At 38.0% G+C, this 18,790-nt stretch overlaps 1 protein-coding gene across 2 annotated transcripts in view; it reads right to left on the bottom strand.

The window, feature by feature from the left end:
• The window catches only part of LOC113943109 (guanine nucleotide-binding protein G(q) subunit alpha-like), a 129,808-nt gene that overhangs the window by 34,532 nt on the left and 76,486 nt on the right, over positions 1 to 18,790 (bottom strand). For both annotated transcript variants that reach the window (XM_027634451.1, XM_027634450.1), the window contains exon 3: positions 7,140 to 7,294. In XM_027634451.1, coding sequence (XP_027490252.1) covers positions 7,140 to 7,294 — 155 coding nt within the window. The remainder of the gene's footprint in view (positions 1 to 7,139; positions 7,295 to 18,790) is intronic.

Here is an 18,790-nt window from a genome sequence, read left to right on the forward strand (position 1 = left end):
GTGAAACCAGCTAGAGTATGGTACAATGTAACTTAATGGCACAAGCTAATTGTAAGGTCCATTGTGCTTTTTAGCAAGTCAGCCTGATATCCCCTATTATCAGAGCTGAGTTCTTCCTTGGTTTTGCTACACATTGCAAGACAGATACATCTAGCCTTGAAACACAATGGTAGAGGTCATACATAGGGGTGAGAAAGATGATGATGGGAGGAAGATTATGTGGGCAGGGGTCGCTCGCCCCTTGCCCCGCAAGTAGGGCATGCACAGACTGTTGCCATTAGGTAATGATTAGGCAGTGTTTGGCTGCCATTCAGGCATCACCTTATACTGTGTACTGGCCCTACATAGTGTAATGTGGAACTGATAAAAATGGGGTGTCAGTACTGCTGAGCTGAGCAATACTCATCCTACCACCGAGACTGTGTTGCTCCACGGGGATGCCCACTAAGCATGGGTACCAACCAGCTGCTGCAGATCCTGACAGCCCTGGCCTGTCTGTGTGGGTAAGCAGAGTTTGTTGATAGGAAGCAACCAAGAAAGCAAATTTTTTTTTTAATATCCTTTTAGTGTCCCTTTAATTCCCCTTTTATTATTGACATAAATAGGTTGTTCACAGTATTTCCCTTTAGTTTCCTTTTTACTAAGCAATATCGTGTTAATAGTTATCCATAACATTGTGTTAAGATCCTTTTTTGGCATCCCTTTAACCCCCTTTTCACTAGTTAATACTGTATTAAATGCTGTTCGTAGTATTTGTTTTAATGCCACCCAATAAGGTAGTTATTTTGTATCCTTTTTTTAGTTTTTTGATTCTCTTTGCTAAGTTTATTATTATTATTATTCTAACTGTAATAAAAGATATTTTGTGTGTTTGAATATTTCTGGCACTTGTCTTTTTTCCAGACATGTATCCAAATGAACTGTTACATGAGTCTCTACACCACTGGTGAAAAATGGAGGCACATTACCAGTTTCCAGAACCATAAAGTAAACACAGTAAACCTAAGATCTTTGCAGTGAGGTAGGAAGACTTCTGCACAGGGTTCTCTTTATCCTTATTCTACCCAGATCCTATTTAGCTGCCTTACTCAACTTCCTGCATGGCTAAAAGCCAACCTCAGCGAAGGCTAAAAAAGGCAAGCCACCAATTAAAAAAGTGCCTGTGCAAACTTTTCTTTTTAGGAAATGTGGTGTAAAAATTATATAGCCATTAAAAACATGTTTGGTACTGCATGAGAAAAGGATCCTGAAAGAAATGCATACCCTATACAGCTTTATATAACCTCACTTCCCTTTCTGAATTTCCTGAGTTCTGCTGCATAATCTGCAGTTTTTCTATAGGCAGCAGCGCTTTGGTATGCAGTAGATTTCATGTCCCATCTTTCTTCAGACCTTCCTTTTATGTTTAAGGACTATATCTAAGGCATAAGACAGGATAAGCATGGTTCTGCTGCTAGTACTTGATCTTTGAATTTCAGACTTTCATTTTTATTGGTTGTTTCTATCTTACTTTACATAAGTAAGGCTGTAAACTGTAAATACATAAAGCAGGATCTACCACTCTGCAACAGACATTGCCACCAAGTATAGCTTTAGGACCTTCAGGTACAATTTTACAGATGAAGGTAAGAAAGAATTAATGAACAGTATTAAAATGTTTATTAAATAATGATGTGCTTATGCATCTTATAAATTATGAGTATAAGGTTTTCTCATCAAAAACTAGTGAATGCTACACAGATACCCCATAGACAGTTGTTCAAAATCTGCTCTATCAGTGTCAGTTGCATAGGAGGTCCCAATTTAGGACAGTATTAGTCCTTCCGAAAGGCTCATACAGACACATTATACTCTTAAAAATTCCCTACAGCTTTAAGAAATAAAAAAAAGAATGACTGCTAAAGGTAATACCAGCAAATGGAGTAAACTGCCTTACTAAGAACTTAGATTCATACACTGATCTTTCCTCTTGTGTACCCTAAATGCTACATGCAGTAACTGCACTGAAATACACCTGTGTCAGAAGTGGAACGCAGAAGCAAAATGTTACTTTCAGCAGACAGATATGAATGTTCAGCTGAACTTACGAAAATACTTAAAACTCAAATGGAATACTGCCATAGAAAAATTACTAGATGACCAAAGCCCTGCAACTGCAATGGTTTCACATAAGGTGAAACTGCTTTACGGAGCAGACATCATTAGGTTTCATCTCTTTTTCCCTGTTAACAGTCAGTGATATCCTGAAGATGTCCTCAGAATTCACACCCTTGAGCTGTTATTACATGATGAAATACTGGAATCTGCATTTCTGTACTAACTGTCCAACTAACTCAACTCAAAGGTATACACACAGCTGTGTAACTGCAGGAACTGAGTTGTTAAAGGTGATAGCAAATGCAAAAACAAAAGCCCACGAGAATGCCATGGCATGTATGAGTAATAAAGCAGTGCATCACAGAGTGGCCTATGAGATACTTACTGAAACAGCTAACACAGTGGGGTAGGAACTTGTGGGAAAATTACATTCAATTATCTGAAATGTTAGAAAACGTAGTCATGGAAGGGAGGCTAAACAGATATTCTCAGTGCTTATGTAGCAACTAGAAAGTCCTTGATTCGAGATTCACAATAGCCATATACTTCCATTTCATGGGACCAGAGAAAAATGAAGTTGAAATCTGAGCCAAGCAAGGCTCTGGGACACTTTCAAGTTCTAAATATTTCCTACATTTTGTTCATGAAGGGTAAGCCCTTAGTGTCACCTCGGGGAAAAATGGTGACAAATCTTTACAAATTCCAATTGCAACCGCAATTCTGTCTCTTTTAATGTCAACACAGAAGACTCTTGTCTCTCCTTTCTCTAGGCTTTGGAAAGCCATGATACAATCTTGATTAGTAACCTCTTCACATTTGAGTTAAGGTCTTGACACCCTGTTCAGCACATACTGAATGTTCTCATCTCACACTGCTACTGCTTAAGGCAACCCACAGTGTGTTATTATTTTACATCAGTCTCATACTGTGAACAACATCTTAAAGGGAAGGGGTTTAGTGGCACTTAAGTGGTTAAGTCATCCTGTAATGTACATGGGAAGCAAATAACCTCCATATACCTGAAGTCCTTCTTTACCAAAAAGAAGTCTAAAAGTTGATTTTAAGACAACAGGATTGTCCAAGGTGTGGAGCATCCAATGGCCAGGGAAGAGAATGGAATGTATTTTTTGAGCCTATAAGAAGTTCAAATCAACTCCCACGATGCAGGAAATTTTCTTTCTTAGACACTATCACCACCTCTTGTGGTAAACTACACATCAGATGTATTCTTCCATGGTACTACCAGGAGGTATAAAAAGATCACAGGTGTAGCTAACAATGACAAAGCATGGCCACAGATGGCAGGAAGTGAAAGTACTATGATATACAGGACATATTATAAACCCAGAATAGAACTTGGAAACAATGAAATAACAGAACACACAGAGGAAGGCAATGTGTAATAACAGAATCATTTAGGTTGGAAAAGACCTCAAAGATCACTGAGTCCAACCCTCGATTGATCGCAATATTGTAAGCTAGATATAGCCTTAAGGGCCACGTCCAGTCGTTTCTTGATCACCTCCAGGGATGGTGACTCCATCACCTCCCTGGGCAGTCTGTTTCAATGCTTAACAACCTTTCTGCTGAAGAAATTCTTCTTGATGTCCAAACTGAGCATCCCCTGGTGGAGCTTGAGACTACGTCCTCTTGTTCTGTTGCTCGTTGTCTGTGAGAACAGGCTGACTACCATCTTGCTGCAACCTCCTTTCAGGTAGCTGTAGAGAACAATAAAGTCTCCCTCGAGTCTCCTTTACTCCAGGGTATACAACTCCAGCTCCCTCAGCCATTTCTCATAGGACTTATTTTCTAATTCCTTCACCAGTTTCACTGTCCTTCTCTGGACACACTCCAGCACCTACTGTCTGTCCTGTATTGGAGGACCCAAAACTGAGGACAGGATTTGAGGTGTGGCCTCACCAGTGCCGAGTACAGATGGACAATCCCTTCCCTAGTCCAGCTGGCTCCACATTTGCTGATACAATGCCATCGCCCTTCTTGGCCACCTGGGCACACTGCTGGCTCATGTTCAGCTGCTCTCTACCAGCACGCCCAGATCCTTTTCCACCAGTCAGCTTTCCAGCCACTTTGCCCCCAGCCTGTAGTGCTGCCTGAGGTTGTAACACAAGAGCAGGAACCAGCACTTAACCTTGTTGAACACTGATGGGAGAAAAAAGCAATATAGCCAGCATATCAAAAATACTACTACTACTATTACTACTACTATAAAAACACAGGGGAAAACTACTGAGAAGATGAGAGGCTTGTGCATGGGATGAAGGAAGAACACATCTGACAGTGACACATATGCTTACTAGACATACAGACACATATGCTTACAAGAGATCTGGTGGACAACAAACCGTTTTGGTTTATACATCAAATCAGAAGGAAATGGGCTTATTTCTGCCTTACTGCTTTTGTGAATCCCAGGAGTAACTTCTAAGCAATTTGTTTCTTTGCTTTGTGACAGGGATTTAATCCTAGCAAATTTGTTTGGGTGTTCTACTGGTAAACACACACAGTGTATTTTTGAAACAATGTTTGTTTCTGCTAATTGTTTTTAATGGACTTACATACCTGAAAAAACTCTACTTGCAAGCATAAATACACAAGAGGCTTTTCTAAAGACTCATACGCATTGATTCACAATACTAAAAGATTTTGCAGAAATCCATAGTATGAACTATAATAAATTCACCAAACTTGCAAAAACTCATGGTAAATTGCTAAACATACTGAGCTTGAAAAATAACCAATCAACTAGTACATGTATCTTTTGCAAAACAAGGTACTAGGAATTTGCTTTTATAGGTACTTAATAATTATTCCCTACTATTTTTATGCTACTTAAAAGATCCACTATGGTAACAATTTAATTAGAAGTAGGTCAAAACTATGGTATTCAGCACAATCTGATCTGAGTTAGCATCAGATCATTATTTCCTACTTTGGAGAGTAAGTAATTCTATTTTTAACCTCTAAGGTAAGCACACAAAATACATACATTCACTTCAACTTTAAAACAAGTATCACCAGTTGTGGAAACAAAGTTAGGACCTACAAACACAAGAAATTCAAAATATAAGACAAGCTCTGCTTCAGCTTCTACTTAACTTGCTGCTTGTTTCAGTACAGAAACAATGTGAAAATATATTATCAGCAACTTTTCCCTAAAATTTTTTTCCCCCAGTTATGCATCCTGAAATTCTTCACTTTATGTAACATTCTACGTGTTTTCTTACCACATAAAACCAAAACACAGCATGGTATTGTGGTGGTTTTGAGCCGGTTCTCTGCCAAGTCTCCTAACCTTACCACAAGAGCTCCCCCTCCCCCCAAAACCAAGGGAAAAGAAAAAAAAACCCAAGAGAACTAAAAAAAGACAGAGAGAGCTAGAGTAATATCTATAAATATATTTACACTTATATTACATTTATGTACAATTACAAAAACTATATACACTTTAAAAAAACCCCAAAACCCAACACCCAAAAACAGAAAAGGGAAGGGAAAAGGGATAAAACAAAAAAACCCAAACCAAACCCGGGTATACACACTCAGTAAAGAACTAGTCAAATAAAACTGCAATATTTTCCTTGAGATAGGACAACTGTGCCAAACGCCGCCACCATGCTATCGGACTCCGGATCAGCAGAAAACAACAGGCCCTGTAGGCCGAGCCAGGCCCCAGCTCCCCCACAGAAGCAGGACCAGCTGCGGGGATCTGCTGTCTCCAAACCTTACCAGAGGGGAAGAGAGGAAGAGGCTTCTCTCTCTGTCTATTTATATGTTTAGATTACATGAAGGAATAGGATGGAATACTTCCTTTTGTTCTTCCTGCAAGGCCTAATACTTAAAACCATTACAGGTATCTTTAGGGACAGTGAGAATCCAAATAATACAAGGGAGATGCCACATAAGAGTGCTTTGCACCCCTCTACACCAAAATACACATACACAAATCTTGGATTGGGAAGGTAACCATGACAGAGAACTGCACAGGACAACAGAAACCCTATGAACTGGTCAAGAAGAAAAATACGGTGTGGTGGTAACATTGCAGCAAATCTGAGAAGATCTATGTCATGCATCCATAGGTTTTCAGCTGCCTAAACTGTATCGGCAGGATCCTAGTAAGTTTGACTAACTCACTTAAAAAGTGCTGTGCTAGATAAGGATCATCAAACTACTGTGCAGACAAATGTCATCCCAGTCTTGTCATGTTGGTAGCCCTGCTTCAATTAGCTTAATGGGAGGCTCCTGGTGCCTTTGTATTCCTCTGCACTTTCCTCAATAAGAGGCTTCCATTCCTGTACACATGCCAAATGGCGACTGGAATTACATCATCAGAACAATTTTTTTTCATAGCTAATACAAGAACTCATATGCACTTTTATTATTGTTGATCTAGAACAAACACAGCTTAACCTCAAGTGCTTTCTTGCAGCCATGCTCTTTAAACTTTAGACTTTCTTTCCACAATAGAAAGGTAGTTCAATATAATACGAGCTCCCAAGTACTTGCATAGTACTGTTTACCTTACCATCAGGAGTGCAAATGCAATCTGGGAGGGAAAGGGGAAACCCGGGAAAAGAGGAGTTCTGGGGCATTACGATTTTATTAATTTTATGGAGCATGCCTTTGACTGCACAGTATTCACCACTATCATACTACATGAAAGTATTTGTGTCCACCTTGCATTTGTCATTGTATGTCCGAGGAGAGTAAGAGCTTGAAGAGGTTTAACAAAACCCCCCAAAAACATTAACTATCCCTAGTTAGAATCTTAGTTTAAGACTTCAAACCATCACAGACTCTTACTCTGTGAAACAAGTGCAGATATAATCCTAAACTTAGAGGTACTCCACTTCTTAATTCAATCTAGTAAGTGTATAATTCAGGTATGTTTGTGCTGCATACAAATATGTACATACAAATATGTACACAGGCAGTACACAGTATAAGAAGCTAAAAAGTAAAAATTACTTTGTTAGAAACATAAAATTATAAATAGTTGTTTGTAGCCACCATGTACTTACTATTTAGTTGAATCTGATAACTGATATTCCCGTCGTCTATCATAACATTCCTGAATTCCAGGGTCATTCCATAAACTTCTTATTGCATCTACATATGGGTTCTCAAAACTTGACACCTTCTCTACATCGACTTCTCGAACTAATAGTGCATGAACCTAATTCAAAACAAACAAGACAGTAAAATTTACTTCATTTTCTATGTTTGCAGAAAGCTCATATACAGTGAACAAGATTAATAGGAATAATTCTTCACACTGGTCATATCACTAATATGTACGTGCAATTTGAAAAACGAAGTACCATGAAGACGGTTGTGAAGATGAAAAAGGGAGATAACCATCACAGAGAGTTGAAGTTGCTCCCAAGCAAATTGTATCTTCTTAGACTTCTTTCTTTTGGGACACCAATAATTGTTACCAAAATATTGAAACAAAGAAAAAAATCAAAATGACAGACAAAACTGAAGGATTCCGTAAGTACCATCAAATTCAAAGTGGTCATTAAGCTCTAATGAATGTTAGTTCAGCTCTAACATTCCACAAGCAAAATTCAGATGGTGTAGGTGACTTTTCAGTCCAATACACTTTTGACAGCAGCAGTCGACATTTTCCATGGCCTTCTGGGAATATAAGACCACTTGTAACAATTTCCACATTATTTGCCAGAAATCTTACAAACACTTAGTCAATTCTTTTTAGCAAACCATATCTCCTTAATCTAGGATCTTTTTCATTCATTTCTGCAAGTATTAAAAAAAATATTCCAGAATAAGAAAACTGGAATTTTTGGGAATGGTATTTAATTCTGAAATCATGAAATCTGACCCTGAGGAGACACCAAAATAGCTATCATGTCTCCTTCCTCATTCCCTTCAGAAAACTGCTGTTAAAATAGTGTTAAAAACTGATTCTGAGCTTCAACAGTGTTACAGTTTTATGCTGGTCTTTCTGAAAATACTCTTTTGCCCATCATCCTTTGTACACTTATGAAAGTGTATTTTTTTATCTCTAGGCCCAATCATCTCAGTCTTTTTCTTATTACCTTCATAATTTTTTGAAAGGTCTAATGTTTCTTAGGGTCTAACTGGGTCAGCCAAAGGATCTGATCTTGTATTGCCCTCTTTATACGAATCAACCATTTGGAGACTTACAACAGTGGATACAATCAATGTATCAACCAACAAAAAAGGTGCATATTTTTATATTCCTTTTGATACAACCTATGTAATTTTCCCAAAATAGCACTCCAACCCACCAGAATGAGGGAGATCAGGTAGAAATGCAGTCTATTTCAAAAGAAACTCTTCTGGGATCTTAAATCCACAGGAGAAGACAATATGCTTGAGACCCAGCAGGCAAGGTTGCATCACAGAAATGATCTCTTGACTAGCCGAATTTAAGATGCCCATTTAAAGAACTCTCTGACATGAGAGGAAACATCTTCCGTTTTGTAGAAAAATTTCCCAACCCAGCCAGAAAAGGCCTGTGACTGCTGTGCTTGGCTGTCAGTAAGGAGAGGATCAAGCATAGTGATATCTGTTAAGCCTGGATAGTACAGTTTACACTATACTGCAAAATTGAGAGCAATGGCATGTGACCAGGTCCAAGTAGTCCAGGAACTGAATGGAAGTCATCACAAAGACACCATCATGACCATACATTTGTCTCTTTTGTGGAGGGTGAGGGTGGGGAATATTGATAATGTAGCTTGAAAGCAGAAATTATTATTTATGCCATTTCAAAAATATGAGATTCAAAAATTCACAGATTTGACCTTGCTAACTTGTAATCTCTAAGTGCGGTCCATACAGATACTTTGCCTTACAGGCCTGCACAGCAAGCTATGCTGCTTTAAAGACTGCAGATATTTGAAGCAGATGTAACACTGTGGTGGTGGTGCACTAACCACCCCCCAAACCTCAACTCCACACCTCTGTCTCAGGAATGCTCTTACTGAGCTTATCAGAAACACTGTCCATTCCCAGGAACTTACTTAGTGTTGCCTAACAAACCTGGAACATTATTTACCTTTTGCCTGAATCACAGCCCAAGTGGAAAAATACTGCTGTTGCTTTTGAGGAAAATTCCAGTAATTACTGACTTACATGGAGACTGACAGATGACTGCAGCCAATCATCTCACCCAAAGGAAGGCATGGGAGGTGGGTGTACAATTTAAATACACAATTTAGATCTCCATAAATGTACTTAAGTTTCATTTATCCTACCATGCTATCCTAAAGTTTCCAATCCACTTTTTACAAACAAAGGGTTTTAATAACAATTAAAAGGTTTTTTTTGATGGCAGGTCGAAGAGTAAAAAGTTATCTTCCTCTCTGATACCTAATTCACTCATAGTGAATAACTGTTAGGTTAGAAAGGTAGCTAAGTTAGAAAACTAAGTATGTAAAAATATGGTTTCCTTTCATCAAACAAGAGATGCCCTACTATGAGATGGAACACATGTGTTGGTTATTTAAGGAAAGGAAAGCTATGGGATGGTGTGATTACAGTAGCGCAGTCTAGATACTGTTTAGAAATAAACAGATCTAAAGAGCCCAAAGCTAACACATACTTGTTCTCCCGTGGCAAAGCAGAGCATGAGGCAAGAGCTTTTACCACTATTCACCCCTTTCCTCTCAAAACCCCATACCTACTGTAATGCTTTCATCACCTGAAACAACTTCTTCAGCAAACACTTCTGGCAATCAAACTCTACAGAAAAAGCCACATTTTCCAAACAAAGGAGAAAGTAGGAAAAACATGGGGGAAAAGAGAAATGAAGCATCTATTAGCTATTCCTTCTCTTTCAAAAGGACAAAGAGGCAGATGAAATAAACTTCCCAATCACTTACAGTGATCTTAGGTAACTTCTACTTTTAAAGTCTTTGTTGTTTCTTCCTTTATGAAGAAGATTAGGTTTTGGATATTTATTCTAGTTTTGTTCATAGTAATTCTAGGCAGAGCAATTTACAAGAAAACTCTGGTAGAAGAACTGACAACTCAAAATTTTACAAGACAAAAATCTTCCTGAATTCATATATCTAAATTGCAAGTACTGACTTAGTTTTTTATTATATAGCACTGTATTTTAACCTAAAGATCTCAAAACACTACACAAGTACCACTAAGTGCAGTTACATAAAACTCCCACAACACTGTCAACATTTCCAACAGAGAAAGTGTAATCATATTAGTGGTCAATTAACAGCAATTACTGCTAAGTTATTACTACATTTGAGACTAAGATTTAGCCCTGTAAGAGAAAGTAATTTTTACCTCCAAATTGTAACAACTCTTTTATAATTATTTCTTATGAGGTTACTGACAGAGTACAAAACCTGATGTGTCTACAACAAGCCACAGGCATGTTAAATGTTGTATCATACCATGCCACTCTGATGCCCATACACAAACACCCACTCACACTTCTTCACACATCCCAGAATCTAAACTATCACTTCAATTTAGAGAAGTGCCTCTGTGATTTCCTGAAGGGAATTTTCCTTCAAGTAACAGGTTTCACAGATTTAGCATAGCTTTCCACACCCAGTTAATTTAGGTCCAATTCCCAAATGCACAAATTAAACCCTTACCTTAAAAAAGTCTGAAGGAAAAATAAGAATGTCTTTTGTTGTAAGACCCAGGAAGCTTCCCCAATAAAAGTAAAGACACTGTCTTGTTATCTTGCTACTAGTATTTATTAATTTTTTTTCCCCAGTTGTGTTTCTTCTCTGTTTCAAGGAAGGGTTTTTTCTGTTTTTGTTATAATGTGCTATTTAAATGTACTATAAATGTACTATTTAATTTCAAGAGAATTGTTTTAGAACAATATGCCTTCAGAATGGGAAAGAGGGTAATTATGAAGAAGAATTATACAGTTTTACTACTTCCTTTAATCAAAACACAGCAGAATTATACATTTCAAGCAGATATGATATTCATTCTGCCTAAACACACAATATACGGAAAGCATGGATTGCTGTGCATTTGTAAAATCTACACTAGTCACACAAGAATACCCAATGAAGCCACATGACTTTCTGTGGTGGTTTGGGCTAGGCCTTCCTTGGTGACCAGTTTGTAACCAAGGAAGGGTCCAGATTTACCCAGTATTCCCTACGGTTTTTACGTAGGCCCGACTATAAGAAGAAAGGAGGAGAGGCCTTCGCTCTCTTTCCTTCCGGCGGCTTGGAGATGCATGTTCCCTGCTGTTGAGTCTGTCATGTTGGGGAGCGAGGCCCGGTAAGGCCTTGCCGACCTTGGGAGGTAGAGGTTGCCGGCGATCGTCCCGGAGTGACTCTAGGTTGTCCCAAGGAGAGTGGTGGGATACTTCTTTGCTAACTCTTTAGTTACTAGATCTCGGGCTACTGATTGGGATATATATATATTTTATTTTGGTTTTGTTCCCTTTCCCTTCCCCCTTCCCTTTCCCTTGTGAAACTGTATATATTTTAATTGTATATAATTGTAATATAAGTGTAAATATATTTATATATATATCACTTTAGCTGTCTCTCTCTCGTTTCGGGTTTTCTTGGTTGTTTTTTCTCCCTCTTCTCCCTGAGGTTTGGGGGGAGGACAGGACTTCTTGTGGTGAGGTTTGGAGACTTGGCAGGGAGCCAGCTTCAAACCATATCACTTTCGTATCCTGATATTATGAGGGTGAGGAAGGAACTGATTTAAGACTTTAGGAAAAGGATTTGTTGAATTTATTTTTGCAGTAATAGGAAAATGAGACGGGATAGCCAAGGGTACTTGGAGATATCTGATCCTACACAACCTACTTCAAGAGCACAACACACTTGCTGAAAAAAGTTCTAGTAAGTAAGCACTGTTATTAAGAAAAACGTTCACACTTTCTCTGTTCTTTGGCACTGCAAGACTACATTAATGGTGATTAGATTTGCACAAGACCTCCTTTCCATCAGTGGGTTGCCATTTCACTACCATGAAGCATTTGCGTTCTTCAGCTATTTGTGTGCATTTAAATTAAGCTGGGTTTTACTAAGTTACTCTAATATTTTCCTGACCTACCACAGTGGTTAACTATGATAACAACAAAAGTTAGCTGAATAAGCTGAGGAAATAAAAACATTTAATGCCAAATAGCTCTTTCATCTTTCCAGTAATGGGTCAGTCATCTTTTTTTTCCTATAAAACAGCGTAAATCTTCAGAACGAAACACTAGCCAAATCTCTGAGGGAAAGCTTCATCAATCAAAAAGCTTCTCTCTTCTGTTGACTTTGTATGGAGCAAAAACGCCCAGAGAGCATCCCAAACGAAGTCAGAAGACAATTCATGACCCCATTAAAAATGGAAGGGTAAAACAACCAACAAGCACATGCTTTTTAATTGCCTGATTTGTGATAAATGTGCAGTGTCAAGGAAGCCCCCACAAACCACGGATACATAAACATGCTACAAGAAAAGACACATACCTTCTTTTCATTTCCTTTGTTAGTTATTTTATATCTCCCTCTGCTTTGAAGAGCAGGTACCACCTAGGAACTTGAGGGGACAACCACCCCAGAAATATAATACTGCTACAGGCTACTGTTGTCCTGTGACTGAACTGAATTATGAATCAGAAACTGCTATCAAATCTAAAATTTCTCTCAGAAAAAACTCCATACCAGGACTTCAGACATAGCTGACAGTCAGATGAAGAAAAAAACAGATTCAACAGCAGAAACTAAGAAAAAAATCATCTGTCTGCTGCCAAATGTCTGCCAATGGTGGCTTTTTTGTGAAGCCCCCAAAAGACTGAATTAATTCTAATGGATTGATGGACAATAAAAGCAAAGTACAGCGAAGAACTAATTCCCTGTTTCCTTATACTGTTATTTATTTTTATTGCTAAAAACCATTTGCTACCTGGCTTTGTTTGAGATCAAGTCACAAGATAAAGTAGGAAAAAGAAAACCTTACTGACACAGTTGGAATGGAAAAGATAGTAAAATAAATATAATAGTATCACTTTCCTTAAGCAATGGATCATACTATATGATATGAAAAATATGAACGAAAGCTAAATTTTCAATCTCATGCATGAAGCAAGCTCAAATTTTCTATGGTAGTTATTTTTAAACAGCTGGGATCTACCCAGACAGCACATTTAATAAGTTCATTTCCAAAAATTACATGTGCAAACATCCAATAATTTAAGGAAAATCTAAGAACAGAGATCTGAAACAGTTTCTGATCCAAAATGCTTGTCTTGTCTTTATATTATTATACTAAAATGCTGATGTGACTGTAAGTGCTCATAAACACAAGCCTTATATGTTCCTGCCTAAAAATCATACCACAATTTTCACTAAATATCTCTAATTTACAATGTTTTACAGTTTGGTAAAACATACTAAGACATGGAATCATAGAATTACAGAATATCCTGAGTCAGAAGGGACCCAAAAAGATCATGAATTCAACTCCTACCTCTGCACAGGACAGCCCCAAGAATCACACCATGTGCCTAAAAGCTGTCCAAATGCTTCTTGAACTCTGGCAGGCTTGGTGCTGTGACCACTTCCCTGAGAAGACTGGTCCAGTACCCAGCCCAATCTTTTTCTAATATCCAACACAACTTTAGGACATTACCTCAAGTCCTTTCACTGGTCACCACAGAGAAGAGATCAGTGCCTGCCCCTCCTCTGCCTCTCACAAGGAAGTTGTAACTGCAATGAGGTCTCCCCTCAGTCTCCTCCAGGCTGAACACACCAATTGACCTCAGCTGCTCCTCATACGGCTTCCCCTCAAGGCCCTTCACCATCTTCACTGCGCTCCTTAGGAGGCTCTCCAATAGCTTTGATCTTGCTTTTATTCTGACACTCAAAACTGCACACTATATTCAAGGTGAGGCTGCATCAGTGCAGAATAGGGCAGGACAATCACCATATTCCAAAATTTCAGCTACGGAAAGACAATACCACAGCAACTTTGGATAATCCCAATGCTTTCTGGTAGGTTGAATTGAAATGTATAAACTAAGGATGTATATTTTAACACTTAAACACTGCAGCTGCAGCTGACAGTCAGAATGTGCTATTTATATATAAGGCAGCCAATCCTTGCTCTTAGAGCAGCATCTTCCTCATCGTGGCTCCACTTGCAACATGAAGATATATGCAACTATGCAGGCACAAAGAGAGAAATAAGGGTGCATAATAGCTTCTTTGTTCTTAACAATGAAAGGGTGAAATCTCAGTTGGATGAACTGAAATCCATCAGAATTCTGATTAATTTACACAGAGTCTTTCTAAATTAACACCTTAGGAATGCCCTCACTGGGCTGCTCAAATGCTTAAAACACTACACAAACCCTCAAATGAAAACAGAACATACATGCTACACTCTAAATATTACACAACCCTCATGGCTTTTCGACATCTTATAATGATTCTACGACCAAATTTGTTAAGCAGCAAAACATCCACAAGAAGTAAGATATGGAATAAGCAAACAGTAGCTTTGCAGGCAAACTCTTCCATTAAGATGGGAAATCTATGCCATGTCTCAGGAACTGCTCAAAAAATCTTATATTTCTAGGTTATCTATCATAATTGTAGTATGATGGAGCATTTGTTCACTCTCACGAAGTCCTAATTACCAAAGTATCTCCAGTGTTTTGACTGTGTCTAGTATATAAGGCAATTTACCAGGCATACAGTACCATTTCAGATATAATGGTATTTCACAGACTTCAGGCTTGATGAAAATTACAGGTATTAAGTTGGATTTTCAAAAATAAACTGAAATTTAAATGTATTCTGATCTCTCATATTATTTGACTACTTATAATTAGTAACATCACAGTAATTTCTAATCATCTTCTATTCTCTGGGCTCCTGGCATGTGAAGAAAAACTAGCTAATATGAAAAATATCTGTCATTGGAAGGGATGGGGGGAGCATCTTGCACTCTCTCTTCACTACACAAGATCTAAGTTCTACAGGAGATAACATTATAGTCTCCTCAATTGCAGTGATGAAAGAGGTGAGAGAGAGGAACAGAAATTTCACCTTCAGATTTTAGTTACTCATTCTCCCCTTATATTTCTCACTAGATCTCGTTGTTTCATTTGTAGTTATAAAACAGAATATGCAGATTTGTTAAACAAAAATTATAGCCTCTCTTTTTTAAAAGTTTCATACCACTAACTCTCCAGACAGATTCTCAAGACTTTCAGCTACTGTCTTTCTTAAGATGGGAGATCATTTTAAGCATTACAACTGTTAAACATCACAACTTTACTTGTTGCTGACTGCATAGGTTGTTACACTCTTCAAACACTGGCATGGCTAAAAAAATGGCATGTTCAGAAAAACTGAACAGCAGATTGCAATCACCCACTACAAAAAACCATAATTAATATTTACTTTTGTGTGCATGGCATGCTACATTTACAATGAATTATAAGTTAGGCACTTTCACATCTCCTGCTGGTAATAAATGTAGCACCATAGCTGAAATTTTCACACACTGGTCCTGAAATTGTGTAGGTAGTGAACACTTTCCTGATGAGTGCTGTAAAAATGTGTCACTTTTGGTTTTGAGGATCCTGGAAACAGAAACAGCTTTATTTTCTGGAAAACACTTCTCCTTTGCAGATGTGGGGAAATTCTACTGCTGACTTTCAGAAACATCTTTAGGAATCAGCCAATTGCCACATCCTTTCCAACTGCTTTAGCAACTCGCCTCCAAAGAACTGGTTTTGTTTTGCTGGGACACAAGGTATTCTGCCCTGAAATTGCTCAAGATAACCTGCCTAAACATCTGCTTGTTTACATTCACTTCTCCTAAAATACTTTAAAAAAACCCCCACATGTACAATTATATTCTAATTGCAAACAACAGCTTCCACTTCAATTACAGGAGTCATTTATATACATTTAACTGCTTGATTAAGATTATTATAGCTTGTTTTCCAAGCTTTGCCTAATTCTGTTTTAAAGGAAACAGAGCAACAAGTAAAATACAATCCATCTAAGTAAAGAGAGAGCACTGGATTGCAAAGTTATTTTGTAAAGTTACTACTGGATTTAAAAACTAAACACTCTCAGAATGTCATGTGTTGACTTGTTTTCCAAACGCTATTTTTACTGACAAAATTTCAAAGGTTTTCAACAGCTGACAAAATTCTGGGATTAACACTTCAGTTCATATAAATCCTTAAGATTTCCAAAGATACAGTGGAAATTATCTACTAAAGTTTTGAAATAGTTCTAAATGAATTGTAGCATTTGAGTTCTAACATTGCTAACAGGAATATAAAACTAAAAAATCTTTTTTTCTTGGACATAGTCATTAGCAACAAATTACATCCTCATGAAGTCTTCACAATTAATAACTGACAAGGCCAAGTAGGTAAAATCATTTTTTAGTAATAAAATCTATTTACAAATTTAATTCAAATCTGCAATGACAGAAACTAACACAAACAGTTCAGATTTGAAACAGTGTAAACAAGAATTGGTGACAAGATCTTCCCTCACAACAGTTTCTGTAGCTAACATGAATTACCCAAATTACTCTCTATCTATAAAAAGATAGTGTATCACCAAATGTTTACAAAAACACATTCAAACATGGAGCTCTCAGTAATCTGGCCTAATGAAAGGGGTCTCGGTCCACGGCAGGGAAGATGGAACTAGATGATCCTTAAGGTCCCTTCCAACCCAGGCCACTCTATGTTTCCATGCATATATAATCAGATTTTCAGAAAAATATCCATGTCCTAAGCTTCTTTGTGTGCATGTGTTGGGGGTTTGTTGTTTTGTTTTTGTTGTTTTGTTTTTTTTTCTCCTGAGGACCAATTTTAAGTTGCCATCTTCAAACAATTATTGTGCAGTAATCCTATAAATAGTTACTTTACACATACATATAAGAAAATATACCATTGTTTCTAGAGCTAGCTAAACCAGTTCATAAACACAGAGCAAAAATGAGAACTCTTGGACTGCTTCTCAGCATTACTCCAACTGAAACGCCACGTAAATGTCACTTGAGGTACCACATCAAACTTTCATGCAGTAAATACAGAGGTGGGAGGGGGCGCAATTATATCTGGTTAACTCAAAGAACTGTCTATATTCAGCTATTATTAAAAACTGGAGAAGACTTAAAGCTGTTTTTAACAGCAGTGAGCAGAGAAAAATGCCGAGCCCAGACGCATTTTCCTAAGGGATGCATATTCCATTTCACCACAGTTCCTCACACTATTAGTTATTAGAAAGGGCTCAGAAAGTGCATTGCCATATCTGACTTGGCCGTGTTGATCCTCATGGAGTGAGATGATCATTTTGAGGAACCTGGGGGGACAACCTAAGTGTTCCAAAATCTGCCACAGACCTTTCCTGCTCACAGTAATCGAAAGCCTTGGTGTGGTCAACAAAGGTTACATAGAGACCTTTGTTCTGTTCCCTACACTTCTCTTGCAGTTGTCTGAGAAAAAACACCACGTCTGTGGTGCTCCTGTTGGCTCTGAAACCACATTGGCTTTCAGGTAGAATTCCTTCTGCTATAGCGGGTATTAGTCTGTTCAAGAGTATTCTTGCCAGGATTTTGCCAGCAATGGAGAGCAGAGTAATACCACGGTAATTTGAACAGTCTGATTTAATTCCTTTCTTCTTATACAAAGTGATGATGACTGCATCTCAGAAGTCTGATGGTAGTTCACCTAGTTCTCAACAGCGTAGTAAGAACTCATGAAATTTAGCATGTCGTATTGGCCTTTTTAGCCACCAGCGTGCTTGTGTCAAATGTGGGTAGAGAGACCTTTCCCTAATCTTCGTTCGTAAAGCCATGAAGATGGCCATGATGACAGTTCCTCACCATGCATGTGATTCAATCGCGTGTGCCTGACAAGCTCATAATCAGAAAACAGTTTTCAAAGTATCAGACCACACGGTTACAAACCAAAAGTGCCCCCTCATAACCTTTCCTGAAAAGCATTTTCAACCTGCTTTGCCCAGAGAGAAATAATTATTTTTAAAAAAATAATCTATAAACCAGAGGGGATAACTTTCCAAGAAGCTAGGAGAAATCACTGGCAGTTTTAAAGAGTCCTTCTACTTTATATTACAGCATCACAGGTTTTTAGACCTTTATAACAGGATTCACTGTTTTTGAAGAACAGTGCTCAACAGAAGTCTTGCAAATGGCAAATTTTTCCACCAATTTTTTGTATAGTGCTTCAGTTGAATTTATGGAATTCCATTTTCAAGCAAAAGAACTGGCTGTACTTCACAATCCTCTGAGAATACAGTATCTCAGTCAACAGTCAATTGCCGTACAACACTCAGTGCCATTAAAAAAACTTAAATAGAAGGACAATGCTTCAGTATGTCAATTCTCAGTTAAGAAGTGTACCAATGAACAGAACTCCTGCTGAGCCTCACTCCTGAACAAAACCTGAGTCCCACACAAAAGACTTCCTAATAATCAGAGGAATAACAGCTTTGCTTGGCTTTGCGGATTCAAATAGCTAGAACTGAAAAGACTATACACCTTTTCCCTGACTGGAGGTCATGGCCAGTTAATTGAGACAGTTTAGAAATTCAGCCATCCCACTTACACAAAGAATCTGCAAAAATTGCACTGCATTTAAGATTTAGAGAAGAACCTATGAGATTGTCCGATGACACAGGGA

The sequence above is a fragment of the Corapipo altera genome, unplaced genomic scaffold (assembly GCF_003945725.1).
Source record: "Corapipo altera isolate COAL_440 unplaced genomic scaffold, ASM394572v1 61411, whole genome shotgun sequence".
Classification (NCBI taxonomy): domain Eukaryota; kingdom Metazoa; phylum Chordata; class Aves; order Passeriformes; family Pipridae; genus Corapipo; species Corapipo altera.